Source organism: Podarcis raffonei, chromosome 4 (genome assembly GCF_027172205.1).
Source record: "Podarcis raffonei isolate rPodRaf1 chromosome 4, rPodRaf1.pri, whole genome shotgun sequence".
NCBI classification, from domain to species: domain Eukaryota; kingdom Metazoa; phylum Chordata; class Lepidosauria; order Squamata; family Lacertidae; genus Podarcis; species Podarcis raffonei.
This window is the reverse complement of record NC_070605.1, coordinates 76,213,114-76,230,410: the sequence shown is the minus strand read 5'-3', so window position 1 is coordinate 76,230,410 and position 17,297 is coordinate 76,213,114. Positions and strand designations below refer to the sequence as shown.

At 42.7% G+C, this 17,297-nt stretch overlaps 1 protein-coding gene across 1 annotated transcript; it reads left to right on the top strand.

The window, feature by feature from the left end:
• The first annotated feature begins 16 nt into the window (after window positions 1-16).
• CHST10 (carbohydrate sulfotransferase 10) lies at window positions 17-16,452 on the top strand. Its single transcript, XM_053384197.1, has 6 exons — window positions 17-248; window positions 7,705-7,845; window positions 10,341-10,438; window positions 12,186-12,420; window positions 13,616-13,721; window positions 15,266-16,452. The coding sequence occupies exons 2-6, from the start codon at window positions 7,746-7,748 to the stop codon at window positions 15,801-15,803; spliced, it is 1,077 nt and encodes a 358-aa protein (XP_053240172.1). The 5' UTR covers window positions 17-248; window positions 7,705-7,745; the 3' UTR covers window positions 15,804-16,452.
• The last annotated feature ends 845 nt before the right edge of the window (window positions 16,453-17,297 follow it).

Genomic DNA, 17,297 nt, shown 5'->3' with positions numbered 1-17,297 from the left:
CGGGAGGTGCTCTTCCTTCACCCCGGGCCCTCACGCCTCTCCCCACCTCCTTTCCCCCCCGCCTCCTTTGTTGCCCGCCTGCTTAGGGAAGGCAGCGCAGCTTGCGCGCCGCGGTGGCGCCACCTCCGAGGCGGCGCGCAAACATGGAGGAAGAGGCTGCGGAGGCTGCTGCTGCTGCAGGAGCAGCAGGACCGGGCAACGGAAGCTGAGGAGAATACACGGTCCTACTGCTGTTTGCAGCTGCGGAGGCAATAATCTATCTATCTATCTATCTCTCTATATATATCTATCCGCGGGGAGCGGGGGGAGCAGCAAGCAAAGAAGGCGATGCAGCTGCAGCCCGGGCTGCGCGTCTGCGTCGCCTGCTGAGGGGAGACGCTTTCCCGGGCTCCCGCTGCTGCTGCACCAGCAGGGCCTGGTGGCGGGTCTGTGGGAGGAGCGGAGCTGTAGGCGGGCAATGCATGAGAGGAACGCGGCGGCGGGTCGCTGAGCGACTCAGGCCCCGGGGGGGGGGGAAGCCTTCTTTCCCTTTGGGGAGGAGAAGAGGGTGGCGGTGGATACAGCGCGCCCGGCCGGCCGCTTGCTTGCAGCAGTGGCCCCAGCTGGGCTGCAAACGGGTGAGCACCGGCTTTTGCAAGGAAGGACGCATCTTCCACCACGGGAGCCCCGGCCCTTGGCCCTCTTCCCCGGGAGGGAGCGAAGGACTCTGCCCCACCCCGAGAGGGGCTGGCTGTTTCGACGAGCAGCCCCGGGCCCTTCTCCCCCGCCTCCTCCGGAGTAAGTACCTGGCTTTTCAAGCCGCGTTTGTTAACAGGGGGGCGGGTCTGTCTGTTTTCAACCAGGGTATGGGCAGCTGTCAGAGCGGTGGTCCATTGAGCTGTATAGGATTTCAGGAAGGGGACATTACCAGTCCCCTCTGGAGACGCCACGGATTGAACCTTGCGAAGCATCCCTGAGCCACAGCCCCCTAGGTGTAGTGAGACTAGGGTCAGTGTTTTCACAAAATCCCCCACAAGGAAGGTACTTTTGATTAGGTGTCTTTAATCCGTATATACGGTCTAAAATTGTGAGGTGGAAGATGTATTTTCCTGTATGTGCAGAAGGATTCCTCCCCCCTCCAACTTGGTTGACTGGGAAAGAGAACAGCGGGTGGTTTCCTTGGAGGTGAGGGATTTCAGGAAAGAGATCTTGATGTCTTGGTGGAAGGTGCACTGCATTTGGCTCCCCAGTTTGCTGCAGTAGTATGTATAAATAAATAAATAAATAAATAAATGATTCAGGGAATTGTTAGGAAGGGGGTTGGAAATAAAACTGTTAGCTCCGTATTGTCATTTTCTCTAAATATGCCATGTTTAGCACAGCCACTGTGAGCAATTTTGTCAACCCGACTGAAAAGAGCAATGAGTACAGTGGTACCTCGGGTTACATACGCTTCAGGTTACATACGCTTCAGGTTACATACGCTTCAGGTTACAGACTCCGCTAACCCAGAAATAGTACCTCGGGTTAAGAACTTTGCTTCAGGATGAGAACAGAAATCGTGCTCCGGCGGCACGACGGCAACAGGAGGCCCCATTAGCTAAAGTGGTGCTTCAGGTTAAGAACAGTTTCAGGTTAAGAACGGACTTTCAGAACCAATCAAGTACTTAACCCAAGGTACCACTGTAGCTGAATCCTATAGAAAGGTCACATGGTTTTCCAGTGGGCATCCTGCCTCGTAAGTATGTTTAGGACTGTCATTTGAAATGGTCAGCGGGCTAGAGGAGGGTTATCTTTCTTAAGGAGGCAAAACAAATGTTAAGGCATGAGTGGCGTGTGCAGAGTATCTAGGTGGACATTTTCCTCTTCTACGGTTCTGGAACTTGGCGCCTCATCCAATGAAATGGACCGGCAGTCAGTTTAAAGCAGTTGAATGGAAGCATCTTGACATAATGCATGATAAGACACAGAAATTAATTGGATGCAGTGGTGAGCCATGTGCAGGTGCCAGACTGCTACCTTTCAGGAGCAGGTAACCCCTAGCATCAATTGTACAAGTGATATCTGAACTGGCCTAAAGGCCCTTCACCTCCTGTTAAGAACTTTTGGCTAGGGAGTTTTTGAGCAGGATTTCATCTGATGAGATGGGGATTGTAGCAGTAAGGATCAAGGTTCTTTCAGCCATGTGCCCAAGCGCTTGACATGAACTCCTGGAGAAGGAAGACACCTCTCAGTTGTTTTTCAGAAAGTACAATTTAATTATTTTATGACATTTGTTTACCCTTTGCTTGCATTTCACTTACAGAGGTAGAATATGACCATCTTGAACAAACAAATAGCATTTATGAGAGCTCAGAAATGTGATCTGCCTAGTTTTATACAGGTTGTTATCTTTATAGGTTTGCTTTTTTAATGTATAAAATGAAGAGATAGCAGCTGCTCTTAACCTTAGTTTATTCTCAGCCTAGGTCTCGAAGGTGAGCAACGAGTACCTGCCAGGGAAGGTGTTAGAATAGGTTTGAAGCTGAAATTCACTATGTATAGGGAAGGAATTTTGGAGCAGAGAGGCCAATTAAAAAATGAAGTTTGAGAGCTGGTTATCAGGGGCGCTAGGTCTGATGTTGATGAGAAGCAAACACCTGCCTGTGGTTTTTTGTTTGACTGCCACCTGCTTAAAAGGCAATCTGGAGTCCAGATGTAGCGATTACCATCTAAAATATTCGACAAAGTCATAGAAGAAAGATAAACTGGTGTCTGCTATCTATCAACAACCTTCCATGTTAAGGGACCTGTCAGTGCCAGGTGTTTGGGAGAAATAAGAGCAGGAATGGGGAACCTATGAATATCCAGATGTTGGGCAACGGCTTCTATCATCCCTGACTGGTGGGGCTGATGGAGGGCTTGGGGATGGTTAAAACAAAAAATTTTTTTCCTTCCAGTAGCACCTTAAAGACCAACTAAGTTAGTTCTTGGTATGAGCTTTCGTGTGCATGCACACTTCTTCAGATGGTTGGGGATGGTTGTCACCCTTTTGTGCTGCTTGTAATGGATACATTTCCCAATAAAATCAGTGGCAGTTACTCCCGGGTAAGTAAGGTTAGGATTGCTGCCAAAGTGTACTGTACAATCTTATAATGCTATAGGAGTAAGACCTAGTGCCCTATAAACAAAGCAACCTCCTTGAATATATTAGGAAGATGTCAAACCACAGAGAGGTGAGCACTGAGGATTCAGTGGAATAGAGTGAAATAAAAAATGCTATTTGCAATAACCAGGATTTCTGAATGTTTTATTTACATGTTTGTGTATGTAGAAAGAACTTGCTGAGTTCACACTATGATCTCTTCACCATAGACCCACAACTTCAGTTCTCTACTTGGTCTAGAACACCAATTAATGGGAACACATTTAGTGGAGATTCATGCTCCATATCAATTTGTGCAAATTGCATTAAATTGGTATGCATCTTATACCAATTGTAGAATTGAAAAAATTGGACATATGGTGCAGATTTTATGCTGGGCGGGGGAAGCCTTAAACACCTACTTTTGCAGAATGCAGTAGTGCAGTTTTATAGCTACACGCTGTTTCCTTACTTACCGGTAACCTTGCCCATTTGTATGACTTGTTATTGGTTTTATGAGCATGATTATATTATAAAATGCAACTTGCAGTCTACAAGTGTAGCTTTCAGAGATGCCATATAACTTCCTTACAATCTGACAATTGTTACAGTGTGCAAAGGGTGAAATCTCACATATATATGACTTTTTAAATTCATGTTCTTGGCTACTATTGCAGTCTTCTGCCACTCCCCCCCCCCCCGATTGTTGAGAATTCAACTTCATTTTTGCCTTAGCTTATTCTCTGCTACAGAATCCCAAAACTAGGTTATCTGCTGCTGTTTTTGTGAGACGGCCTTTGTATCTTGTGTTTTGAGTGGGCTGGGGATTCCCATTTTTATATTTCACTTAGTAATTAGGGAAGCAGTGGACTAGACAAGTGTTAGATTTCAACTTTTCATCTGAGGTTGATGCATCTAAATCCTTTAGGATCCCTTCATCATTTAATGAGTCAGGAGCAATCCACACTTATCTGCAGCAGCTGCTTTCTCAAAGTGTGATGCTGGGCTGCTTTGGGATTGTGAGTACTGGCAGAAAGAAAGAGTTCTTCCTTGCACTAGCTTAGTTTGATGGGAAGGAACCTTGAGCCATGCTTACTAAGCGTCAGACTGCTAAAAGGCCTTGTTGACATGTTAAGGCTGAGCTGGAGAGAACAGCCAAATGTGCAGATCCCTGGAATGAAAATCATGGCTGCTTCTTTCTTTCATCAGCCCTGCTGTTACTGTGCCACATAAAGCTAAGCCATGGTTTGTTTCAGCATTATGTGCAAACCCAGGCTCATGGTTTGTCTCATGCAAACCATGAGCAAGACTTTCCCCTCTTGTACACTCACAGCTGTTATTTATTAATTAAATTTATATACTGCCCTTCATCCAAGGATCACAGGGCAGTTTACAGTATAAAAAACACAAAAATGCTGAACAGTACTCCAAACTATGTGGCTCCCATAAATTTGCCTATGAGGGAATTTGCCTCCCTCTGGGTCTCCCTCATAGACCCAGAGTTTCTTCAGTGTGGTATGATTAGAGTTTTGAACTAGGACTTGGGGGACAGCAATTCATGTCCCCACTCAGTTATGAAGCTCACTGGGTGACTTTGGGCCAATCACTTTCCCTGTCTGGCCTACCTCACAGAGTTGTTGTGAAGATGAAATGGAGAGGAGAACCTAGGTGTATATGTGATATCATGGTGCCCAACCAAGTGTATTTTTATAATTGCAGATGCTGAAAAGTTTAAGTGGGTCAAATATTTCTCTCTTTATGATTCCACAATCCTGTAAGAATGAGCTCAGGGGAAAGAAAGCAGTCTGTCTCACTGGACCCTGTTACTTTAAAGAAAATATTGCATGAAGGGAGATGTGTAATCTAGGTCATGGTTTAATGTATTTTTTGAGACCCAGCAAATAAAAGCAATATGTTTGTTTCTGGGTTCCTTACTCTTGTCTGCATTCAGATCATCCTATTGAGCGTAGCAGGAAGTAAGAGTAAACTTGGCCAGAAATTTAATAAAAGACATCAGGATTCCTGTCTTAAACTAGCAAGAGTTGAAGGCAGCTCCATACGTCACACAGCTGATGCACGTGTGTACAGATTTTACACTGGTGTTTCTTCCAGCACACATGTGATATGTGGAGGGATATGTCTGTGTACATCTGGCTCTGGCCCAGAGTCAACAGATGTGTGTACTTGGGGTTTAAATATATGTGCATGCATGCATATATGTATATTCTACAGTGCAGAACTGGTGTACCTGCAGCATGCTTTTAGAACTCCCCAAACGTGTTGAGTTGTGGCAGCATTGAGAACAATGAATTGCTTTGTAGGCTCAGAACAATTCCGAAGATTTTTATTTTTTTAAAAATTACATAAAATCCACTTTTTGTGGTGTAGATATATTTAGTAGAACTTCTGTGAATGGTTTGTTTTGTTAGAATTTTATGTATGCAGGGGATGCAATTGTTTGTTCTGTCTTAGACTGGCACCAATTTAAGACTGGCAAGAGCATTTCAGAAGCTTGAAAGAGAACTCCGGTCCAGACTTCTGTGACGCTGTCTTGTTCATGGCTTCCGCAAATGTGCTCAAGCGTGATTCTTAAAAGCTTGTACAAAAAGTGCTGTGGCATATTGGAGAATAACTGGCTTATTGTGGCATGGCTGAGCTTTCATAGGCTACTGCCCACTTCATCAGATGTTTAAGGCAGTTTTAACAGGCCTTTGCGTATAAGGGGGAAAGCCTTGCATAGCTGAATCAAATGTTACAAAAATGCAGTTTTCCCAACAAACAGGTTAATCTCCATCTTCGTTCTATTTGTCCTCTTGGTACTGCAGATTAGCACGGTTCCTCTACTAAACTTTTATTTTACACTGACAAAACTATCCATTCTGAACAAGGGTACATTCCTCTAAAAAGTCTGCAAGCTCATTTAAAACACACACACACACACACACACACCAACAACCACAGAATATAGTCCATTTAATATTTACTTTATGTAATCTGTTGAAATGATTTTGAGACTCGTTGCTTAATTGCTCCAAAATCCACAATTGTGCAGCCTTTATTAGGAGCAACCAAAATGTCAGAAATAGTGACAAGTCTTATGTTGGGACAGCAAAAGCTTTATATACCCGGATACCCGTGTTCTCTTTGATTTGTGTGTGTGCCAAGCCATATTTGTCATATTTCCTTTGGTCCTCTAGACACCTTCATAACATGGGTTAACCTTCCCAGGTGGGCAATTTGCCACACCTGTCTGTACCTCCTGTTTAAAGAAATTCCTTCCATTGTTTCCCAGGCCAAGGCCATCTCTGCATGCGCAACCAGTGAAAAGTGGCTGATCCATTCTTTGCACTTTATACTGCATCAACTGAAGTCAATAACGTTAACTGGGGTAACTTGGTAATAGCTTTCAGGCTGGCCTTGGTTTCTCGAAACAATAGGGAACAAAACTTGTGGGTTTCTTCTTGGCTTGTGGTTTGCTGCTTGTGGTGAGGCGTGGCATTGAGCAATGGGGAATCCTGAGCACTGCGCAGCAGCATGCTATTGGTTCATGTGAAACTATAGGTAAACATTTAACTATGGTTTAATGATGTGCAGACTGGGCTATTGCCTTTTACAGTTCCATCTGTTTCTGCATAGTTTTCTTGCTATTTTAATGCATGGGTGACTAACATTTTCCAGCCCTATGGCCACATTGACATCTACACCTCTGAGGACCGTACGCCAACAACGGATGTGGACCATGTGTGTACGTGCACATGCATGCACGCTCACTACACATGTGCATTGCCCACATGCGGCGCACACAGTCACCACACATACACTGTCGAGTGTATACATACATACCACACATACATACAACGTGCAAGCAAGCATTTAAATATAACACTCTTGCACACAGGCACACACACAATTACAGTCAGCATTCCCACTCCAGCAGTGCGGTGTCTCGAAATGCTGCCTTTTGCTTTGCACAGATAATTTGGTGATGGTACATAGAAAAAGACCCTTCTGGCTGCTCTTTAGAAATCCTCCGCTCAATGGCAGCTGGAGGAATCTCTTTATCTCCTGATTTGGTAGATAAAGTGCTCTCTCTGCTCTTTAGAGATCTCCATCTACAGAACAGACAAAGCGTTTTAGCATTGGATCAGAAGATAAAGCTGTCCAGGGCCGGCAGGCCACTTCCTATAGCTTGGAGGTCTGGATCCGCCAGCCACCTCTCTTAATTTCAACATTTCACCTTTAGTGTGTATGTATTTGTACCGGAATTAGCATGTGGGAGGCAATCTCTTTTTGAAGATAGCTGTGTAAAATAACGAATTCTAGTAATTCTATAGCTGAGGGTAGTTCAAGGGCTGTACTGTTAATCCTCTTACTGGAGTAGACTGCAATGGAAGGAGATGCTTCTTTAGTTATAGAACAGGCTACTTCTCAGAAAATAAAAAAGTACATGTGAAAATTGATACTTGCTTGTTTACGATGCATTTAAACGTTTTGTTTCTTCCTGTTTTATAGCTGTTTTGGATCTGTTACAGATAGACAGGCAGCATAGAAACTCATAAGAACATTTTTATTTTTATTTTTGTTTTGTTTTGGAGGAGCAGCAGGAACCAACGGACGTTATATGGATCATATCTGAAACATCATGCACCGCCAGTGGCTGCTGTTAGCTGCATGCTTTTGGGTTGTATTCATGTTCATGGTTGCTAGCAAGTTCATCACATTGACCTTCAAAAATCCTGATGGTAAGTTCATATATCTTTTTCTTTTTACTGATGCACATTCTGGAACAAAAAAACCTGGCAGTGTTAATGTCCAGAGAATTATTTTTATATGCTTGTCTTTACTACAAACATTGCAGAATACTGTACTACAATGCACAGTATAAATAATTAGAAAATGAAAATGCTTTTCCTTTAATAATGTGCTTTCCCACTTATAAATCACATGTTGGAAAAATTACCTGAATTATGCTTGTTGAAGATGCATATTTTCCCATGACTTGCTTTCCTTAAGGTAAACGAATCAAATATGCTGTGCAGCAATTGAGGTTTGTGCAGTTTAGAAAAAGTTGAAAGAAATAATACAAATCTCCCGAATTTGCTTTCCTTTCTCCCTGCCTGCTTTTTTTCATCGTGTTTGTTGATTTTAGAACAAGTAACAGCTTGTCTACATGAAAGATAGGTATAAAGCAGTATACATCTTGAATGCAACTGTATATCTGCAAAAAGAAATAACTTGTCTAGCTGGCAACCAATATATACCTTTAGAAATTGCCATATCTAAAAAGTTGTCATTTGGCAAGTTGCTACAGAATGAACATTTCAACTCTTCCTTGCTCCCATTTGCTAACACTGGGTCATGTGTTCTTGGGTTGAAGGTTCCAGGTGGTGAGAAGTGGACCCCTTTTTTCTGAAATAATAAAAATAAAAATAAATAATTTTATGCCGCCCATCTGACTGGATTTCCCCAGCCACTCTGGGTAGCTTCCAATAAATTAAAACACAGTAAGACATGAAACAATACGTGTGATAATGAGAGTTAGATGCAAAAGATTTTGTGTGCAACATGAAAATTTATATGGAAAAGTACAAATAGTGTCGTTCTCTACTACGTACAGCATTTACATGTTAATCCCGAGTAGTAATTTAAATGCTTGCTTTCCAGGGGCATGTTTGTAAGGTATTTTTTGTGCTTTATCCCAAATTGGCCCTGTATTGCTACTTATTGATGTCTGTCCTTGGCTGCTTAGTTGAAAAACAACAGCTAGTCTTTTGCTTATCTTAAGTAGCCCAGATGGTATTAAACTGTTAATGAGTTTAAATCCATTTGATGGCACTGTCTTCTTGTTCGTTCTCTCTCTCTCTCTCTCTCTCTCTCTGTCTCTGATAAGGTCTTTAGAGAGACTAGGCAGAAGTCTTCCATTGGCGGGGGACATAGTGCTTTTTGTGTGTGGATATGTCATGGTAGCAATTTCTGCATTTCCCCATAATAAGCCATTTAGTGGTGATCAAATTGATAAAGGAAGTATTATGTACTGCAGTCAAATTTTAGGTGGCTAAAAGAGGAAGATTAGTGCCAGCAAACTATTAGACTCCTTGCGTGACTTTGCTGCACACACTTCAGTCGTCTTCACTTAAGATAGAATTATTGTTGAGGGGAGCTACACATTTTCCATACACTCAACACACAGTGTTCACTTCCATTCAGTTTTTAAGGTAGTTAGTGAAAAGTGACATACAAATGCAAACTGAGACCTGCAGGCATACAAATTTAATAAATAATAATAATAACCTACAATGCATTTGTTTCAACAGGGTTTTACTCTGTTTCCACAAACTTTCTTTTTCCTTCTGGTTTTAATGCATCTCTGTGGGGGGTTTTTGTCTGTCTGTTTTGGCTGTAAATCACGTTGGGTTGACTTGGGCAAGATAAAGTGACAAACAAATAAAACAAATAAAAAAATAAAATCTACAGCAGAAGTTCCTAGTCATCTATCTATCTATTTATCTATCTATCTATCATCTATCTATCTATCTATCTATCTATCTATCTATCATCTATCCACACACATATATATACAGTGGTACCTCGGGTTACATACGCGTTAGGTAAAATACGCTTCAGGTTACAGACTCCGCTAACACAGAAATATTACCTCAGGTTAAGAACTTTGCTTCAGGATGAGAACAGAAATCGTGCTCTGGCGGCACGGTGACAGCAGGAGGCCCCATTAGCTAAAGTGGTGCTTCAGGTTAAGAACAGTTAAGTACAGACCTCTGGAACGAATTAAGTACTTAACCTGAGGTACCACTGTACGTATACACACAAGGAAATAAAGCTAAAATGATTTAATTCTATCAAATATAACTCAAGGTAAAATTGCATATTATACAGTAAAGGTGGAAGTAGCCATTTCCTTCTGAATATTCATGGTGATGAATACACAGATTCATGCAGAGACTTCAGACACGATGGTTGTATGGCATGTGAAGTATTAACCCTTACCCTAAGCAGATTCATGAACATGGTTCTCAGACCATAGCTGGGCTTGGTAGTCAGCTATTATCTCTTCTAGACATGGAATATGCCAAAAGTGTTTTAGAGCACATGCAGAGTGCCTCTCTTATTGAGCAAGTGCAGCTGCCCACCCTCAAAGCATGTGATAAATGATACCAGAGATTGGTAATAATATATATGTATACCTTTCTTTCTATTATTCTGTTTTCTTCTTACCTAGTGTATGGTGTCAAGCAAGAGTCGTTAACATTGACAGCTATAACTAAAGTAGAGAAAATTCAAGTGACGAAAGCGAAAAGGTTTCCTGGAGAGATTCAGGTATGTGCTGCTAACCCAGAGTAAAAGTTGTATTCTAGTTGGTGGGAAGGAAAAGATAGGACCTCTCTTGAGGCATTTGTAGAATTCCCCTCAGAGATGCTAGACTGGCCCTATCCCTGAGGGATATGAGCTGAACAATACAATACACACATGCACAAACATCCTATATTTTTAATCATTCTTAATATGGAATTGAAAGCCATCGCCACAACTTGTCATAGTGAATTCTGTATATCAGTTACACATTGTCTGAAAAAGAACTTTGTATTTTCTGTGCCAGGTATATGACTTACAGTGGTACCTCAGGTTACATACGCTTCAGGTTACATACGCTTCAGGTTACACACTCTGCTAACCCAGAAATATTGCCTCGGGTTAAGAACTTGGCTTCAGGATGAGAACAGAAATCGTGCTCCGGCGGCGCAGCAGCAGGAGGCCCCATTAGCTAAAGTGGTGCTTCATGTTAAGAACAGTTTCAGGTTAAGAATGGACCTCCGGAACGAATTAAGTACTTAACCTGAGGTACCACTGTATTTTATTTTATTTTAATGCAATCCCAATATCCTCCTTGTCTATATGATACTGCAGAGAAGCTATAAGGTATACTGCTTTTCGGCACAACCTGTAGCAGCTTGTTTGCTGGATTCTAAAACCCAAACAGCTTTATCTTACAAAGGATTAATCATTAGGCCTGTTCCAACTGTTCTCTTTATTCCGGTAGGAATATTTAGGGCAGAATATATGTCCTAAATATTCTTAATTTCCTCCCGCCTCCACGGAATGGAAATTTAGGAGCCCAATGTAACCATAGGCAAGTATACACTAACTATTATAATTCTGAAATCCATTGTGCAATTATATTGTGGAAATAATGTGCATAAATTCAAGGAAGAGGAAGACGAGAAGGTGGGATAATTTTTCTATAAAAAGTTGTGTTCCAGTGCTTAGTGCGTCATAATTTCAGCATGGGGGCAGGCAGTGGGAGAAGGCTTTTCCCACCACTGCAGTATGTATATAGCCTGGCAACCAACACAACGAAAGGTATTGATTTGTTCTTCTGATGAAGGCAAACTGGAAAGTGTGCTGCGTGCTTAGTGGAAATCCTGTACTTAGGGCCAATACTGAGTTTTCACAGAGGCTTGCATAATCACAGTCACTGAGAAAATGAGCAACTTCAGCTGTGCAAATTGTGTCACACACACACACCCAGTAGAAGTGTCAAGGTAAAGGGACTCTTGACCATTAGGTCCAGTCGTGACCGACTCTGGGGTTGCGGCGCTCATCTCGCTTTATTGGCCGAGGGAGCCGGTATACAGCTTCTGGGTCATGTGGCCAGCATGACTCAGCCACTCCTGGTGAACCAGAGCAGCGCACGGAAACGCCGTTTACCTTCCCGCCGGAGCAGTACCTATTTATCTACTTGCACTTTGACGTGCTTTCGAACTGCTAGGTTGGCAGGAGCAGGGACTGAGCAATGGGAGCTCATCCCGTCGCGGGGATTCGAACCTGTCGACCTTCTGATTGGCAAGTCCTAGGCTCTGTGGTTTAACCCACAGCGCCACCAGTGTCCCTTATTAGAAGCATAGGATGCCACAAATGGGTGTTCTGCATGAGACCAGTACAGAGTAATTGTGCTGTATATACCTAATCTCATGTTCCTTTAAAATGTGAACTGGAAAATAAAATTCTTCCCTTATGCTCTCCTTTTCCCCTCCCCCTCCCTCCTCTTCTCCCATTTTATACCAAGACAATAGGTAGAGGTCTATCTGAAGACATTATACATCAACCTTTGGTCCATATGGAAAGGCTTGAGCTACTCAGGAATGTGTGCCAAGATGCATCGCTGAAAAACCTCACTCACACTACTGTTTCAAAATTCATTTTGGATCGGATATTTGTATGTGACAAGCACAAGATCCTCTTCTGTCAAACTCCAAAAGTTGGCAATACTCAGTGGAAGAAAGTCTTGATTGTTTTAAATGGTATCTGTTTACTTCTTAAAGCTTCTGACATGTGTGCTTGGTTGGCTAGAGAAAAAAATTAACTAGCATAGTATAAAAAATACATTGTTTCTGTCCACTGATTTATTTATTTTTTATTCCAGCATTTCACTCCCTCTTCTTTTATATTCTGTTTTTTAAACACTTCATTCAAAAATAAAAATCCTGAAGTCTTCCGATACTCACCTTTGCGCCACCTTCATAACCGGTTCCAAAACCATGGCAATATGGTTGGTGCACTGCTATGGTTATTAGGAGCTAATTGCAACCTGAGCTTTAAAATTAAATCTACTGCTGTGCCCAGTGCAGCTTAAGCAAGAGAATCAAACTATTCCAAATATAAGATACCATGCCCCCAAAGTTTTAACTAAAGTTTACTGCAATGTCAAATTAGCATTTCAGTTTGACTTCATTTCATTTCAAAAATCTATAGTCCATAGGCATTCCCAGCTTAGAATAAAGTTATAGTTATAGAGCTAATACCGTACTTTTCCGTGTATAAGACTAGTTTTTCTTACTCAAAAATAATGTTAAAAAACGGGGCTTGTCTTATACACGGGCAGTGTATTGTTGGGCCGGGTAACTGGTTGCAGCCGCGAGCTGCAGCTTGTCAGCAACGATTTGGTGGGTGATTGTTTGCTGTGGCAAGGGCTGTCATGGATTGGCTGTTGCTGTGGCAACTGGGCATTCGATTGCTGGCTGCTGTAGACGAGCGGGCAGACGCTTGTGTGGTGTAGTGGTTCAGAGCGGTGGACTCGTAATCTGGTGAACCGAGTTCGCGTTTCCGCTCCTCCACATGCAGTTGCTGGGTGACCTTGGGCTAGTCACACTTCTCTGAAGTCTCTCAGCCTCACTCACCTCACAGAGTGTTTGTTGTGTGGGAGGAAGGGAAAGGAGATTGTGAGCCGCTTTGAGACTCCTTAGGGTAGTGATAAAGCAAGATATCAAATCCAAACTCCTCCTCTTTTGCGACGCAATCTTTTATGAGCGTTTGCATTCGGATTAGTGAATTTCTGCATTCCTCCTCCCACAAAAGCTCTACAACTCTGGGCATTCCCCCCCCCCCATTTTCTTAAATTTGAGTCCCCCTCTTATACACGGAAAAGTACAGTAATTTTCTTTTTTTTTAAAAGAAAGGTACCTTTCTAAAAACATGTACTAACTTACTTTTCCGCAGGAGCTTTTTCTTCCATTGAGGAGATCCCAGAGAACATTGTGCATGACCATGAGAAGAATGGTTTGCCACGCTTATCTTCCTTCAGTGACTCAGAAATTCAAGAGCGGTAGGTGATAAACTTTAGCTTAACTTGGTTTCTGAACCAAACAGCTGTCTTGTTTTGAAAAGCCACACTTAACCAAATTAAGTGGCGTGTATGAAAAGTAAGCATGCTGAAAGGAGAAGTAACCCATGTTGACCTAAGGCAGAACCTTTTTTTATGCTAACCAAAATGTCACATGATAGTGCACACGCTTTTGAGTGATCCAGAATGCTATTAGGCTGTAGGGCTGGGCAATATCTGGTTTTCAACATCGTGATATATCACCAGCTAGATATCGCAATATACCAGTATATCGCGATGTCTGAAATAAGGATGGAGCTATGTAGAGGCACTGGCTGTGGCTTCACAGTTTTTCCTGCATCAGGATTTTTGCCGGTGCCTGCTCTTGTGATTCACTGCAGGAGGCTGGGGAGAGCTGGGCCTGCACAGTTTACAGGGGCTGCAGGTATTGAGAGAAGCATTGGCTGGCTTCATGGTTTTTTCCACATTGTGATTTTTGCATTTTTGTCTGTGCCCCCCCCCCCCATGATTCATGACATATTGCCAGGTCAAAAATTCTGAAACCAGTATCACAAAATGGACTTCAAACCGGTTTTGGATGATAGATCGATATATCGTCCAACCCAGTTAGGCTAGATCAGTTTTCTCAAACTTCCAAGTTCATTGATCCCCTTGATGAGCTTATAAAGTTGTCATCAACCATACCCTAGTGTTCTTAAAATGGCAGTTTTGTAGAGCAGCAAGGATTCATCCTGAAGAAGTGTGGGTGGATGGTGGTGCTGGTTGATTCTCCATCTCTGGAAATAAAAAAACAAAAAAACTTTCTCTGTTTGTAGGCTAAACATTTCATTTAGGTAAGACATAAGAGTCAAATGTTGTTCTCAGCGCTGGTTCATTCACACCTGTACATCAATTGATGTCTCATTGCTTGGTAACTTGAAGAATGCATAGACAGACTTTCGGTGCGTATGGCCTCTACCGCTATGCTGTCACATTCGGGACATGGGTGGCACTGTGGTCTAAACCACTGAGCCTCTTGAGCTTGCTGATCGTAAGGTTTGCAGTTTTAATCCGTGCAATGGGGTGAGCTCCTGTTACTTTGTCCCAGCTCCTGCCAACCTAGCAGTTCTAAAGAATACCAGCGCGAGTAGATAAATAGGTACCGCTGCGGCGGGAAGGTAAACTGTGTTTTTGTGCGACCTGGGTTCTGTCACGGTGTCCTGTTGCACCAGAAACAGTTTAGTCATACTGGCCACATGACCTGGAAAGCTGTCTGCAGAAAAATACCAGCTCCCTTGGCCTGAAAGCAGAGATGAGCACTGCACCCCATAGTCGAATTCAACTGGACTTAACTGTCCAGTGGTCCTTTACCTTTACTTGCTGTTGCATTCACACATGCAAGTCACCATTTGCTGCTGCAGCCGTCAAGTGAGGAACATGCATGTGTGGAACACTGCTTATTTTATTTAGCTGTGAATTTCCAGCAGATAACAAATTCCTAAAATTGCCACGTACAACTTGTTTCCTCTTTTTCTTACCTATTTCAGGCTGAAATTATACTTCAAGTTCCTTATAGTAAGAGATCCGTTCGAGAGGCTTATTTCTGCATTCAAAGACAAGTTTGTCCGCAATCCTCGTTTTGAACCTTGGTATAGGCATGAAATTGCTCCCGGCATCATTCGAAAATATAGAAAGAATCGCACTGAGACCAGGGGGCTGCAGTTTGAGGACTTCGTGCGCTACTTGGGTGATCCAAATCATCGGTGGCTAGATATACAATTTGGAGACCGCATCATTCATTGGGTGACCTACGTGGAACTTTGTGCCCCCTGTGAAATAACATACAGTGTAATTGGACATCATGAAACCTTGGAAGAGGATGCACCATACATCTTGAAGGAAGCTGGAATAGACCATCTGGTGTCTTATCCTACTATTCCGCCGGGGATAACACTGTATAACAAAACTAAGGTGGAACGCTATTTCTCAGGAGTTAGCAAGAGAGACATCCGCCGCCTTTATGCCCGTTTTGAAGGAGATTTTAATCTTTTTGGCTACCCAGAGCCAGATTTCCTACTCAACTGACACCTAGGAGCTGTGGATGAATGAGTATAGTTGATTAAAGTGTACAAAATAATATTCTGCGTAACTGAGATGGTACTGTATCTTTTGTAGGTTTCAGAAACTTGTTCCTTATATCTGTTGGAAGATTTGCTATGTAGGAGCAACTAGGGTTGCAAATCGCTGGCTACTGAAAATAGTTTTTTAATACATGGCACTGCAATATGTCAAAAGCAAAACTTGTTAAGATAGAAAATGTCAAACGTTCCTCTTTCCCTTAACCAACAGAGGATGGACCAGTAATCTATAAATGAACTTGAAAGTGATTGCATTTATAAAGAACATTTAAAGAGGGAGGCAGCTTTCTCTAGAGTTCATGGGCTAAGGACCTGAATATGAAACTTGGATGTCAACCTGGGACCAAGCATTGGAAAGCATTTTATAGATGAGGAAAAGACTTCCAGATTCTGATGTCGATCTGAAGGTCTTTTTTCTTGGGTTCCTTTGCCATAGCCTTATGATAGCAGTGACTAACCATTCAAGTCAAACAGTCGTGCATTTTTCACTGACAACCTTTGAGGTCATAGGAGATCAGAAATCTTCTGCAAGTGAAGCTACAGATCCTACTTGTTAAAAATGTGGGGAAATTTAAAAACGTGATGTTTCTTGTATACACTTGAGTGACTTAGGTACCATTACTGCTACCAAGCCTACCTGTGTCCCTGACCACATATTCAGTGTGAGCACACAAGCAAACACCTCAGACGTGAAATTATTCAACAACTTGAGCCAAAGTCACAGTGTGCCGTGGAGACAGTGCCTTGCACTTTGGCCACAAAGGGGAAATAGCAGTATGTAGATGCACAGAGTCCCTCTTTGGATGAAAACAGAGGTTGCATTTGGATAGAGAGAACAGCAAGATCAGGGGAAACAGCAGAGAAGCTTCAGTGTTGAAGCATTAATAATTAGCTGTTACAAAGCCAGGGGAAAGAGTAATTTCCTGTGATTCACAGTGAGTAGAGAGTTTGGGGTTCTAGATGGATGCCAAGGTTGTTGGGATGATTGACACCCTGGCTTTGAGACAACATGCAAGCAAGCAAGCAGGAAAAAGACTATGATGGGGGACCAAAGACGAAAGGCCTTTGTAGGGTGTGTTGAGTCCCAAATGGTGCAGTACTCAAGCAAGCAATCTGGGTTCTTCTGGAACCTTCCCAAAATGGCTGAAGGGATATGACACCAGGCTTTAAGATCCTGAAGAAGATAACAAAAATTGAGGAGAGGCAAGGGAACAGGGTAGAGGAGGCAGGGAAGCCAGCAACCCGTTGGAATCTGAACCAATTGAACTGTGTGTCCACTTGGGGACAAGAACTTAAAAGGTTCTGTTTCTTGTGGGTGCGGGGTTACCTGAATCAATTGGGAAGATTGCAAATCTGGCTGAAAGACGGATATGTTTCCAAAACAAGGTGTATTTGCATGAAATGAGAAGAAGCAGGATGCTTTTAAGTCTGTTCCCTCCAC

Bases quoted from the DNA above. Each gene is read 5' to 3' on its own strand.
- CHST10 (XM_053384197.1), top strand. From the start codon at position 7,746: ATGCACCGCCAGTGGCTGCTGTTAGCTGCATGCTTTTGGGTTGTATTC. The intron at 10,439-12,185 runs GTATGTGCTGCT...TTTTATACCAAG, and splicing joins GGTTTCCTGGAGAGATTCAG to ACAATAGGTAGAGGTCTATC. The intron at 12,421-13,615 runs GTATCTGTTTAC...ACTTTTCCGCAG, and splicing joins AGTCTTGATTGTTTTAAATG to GAGCTTTTTCTTCCATTGAG.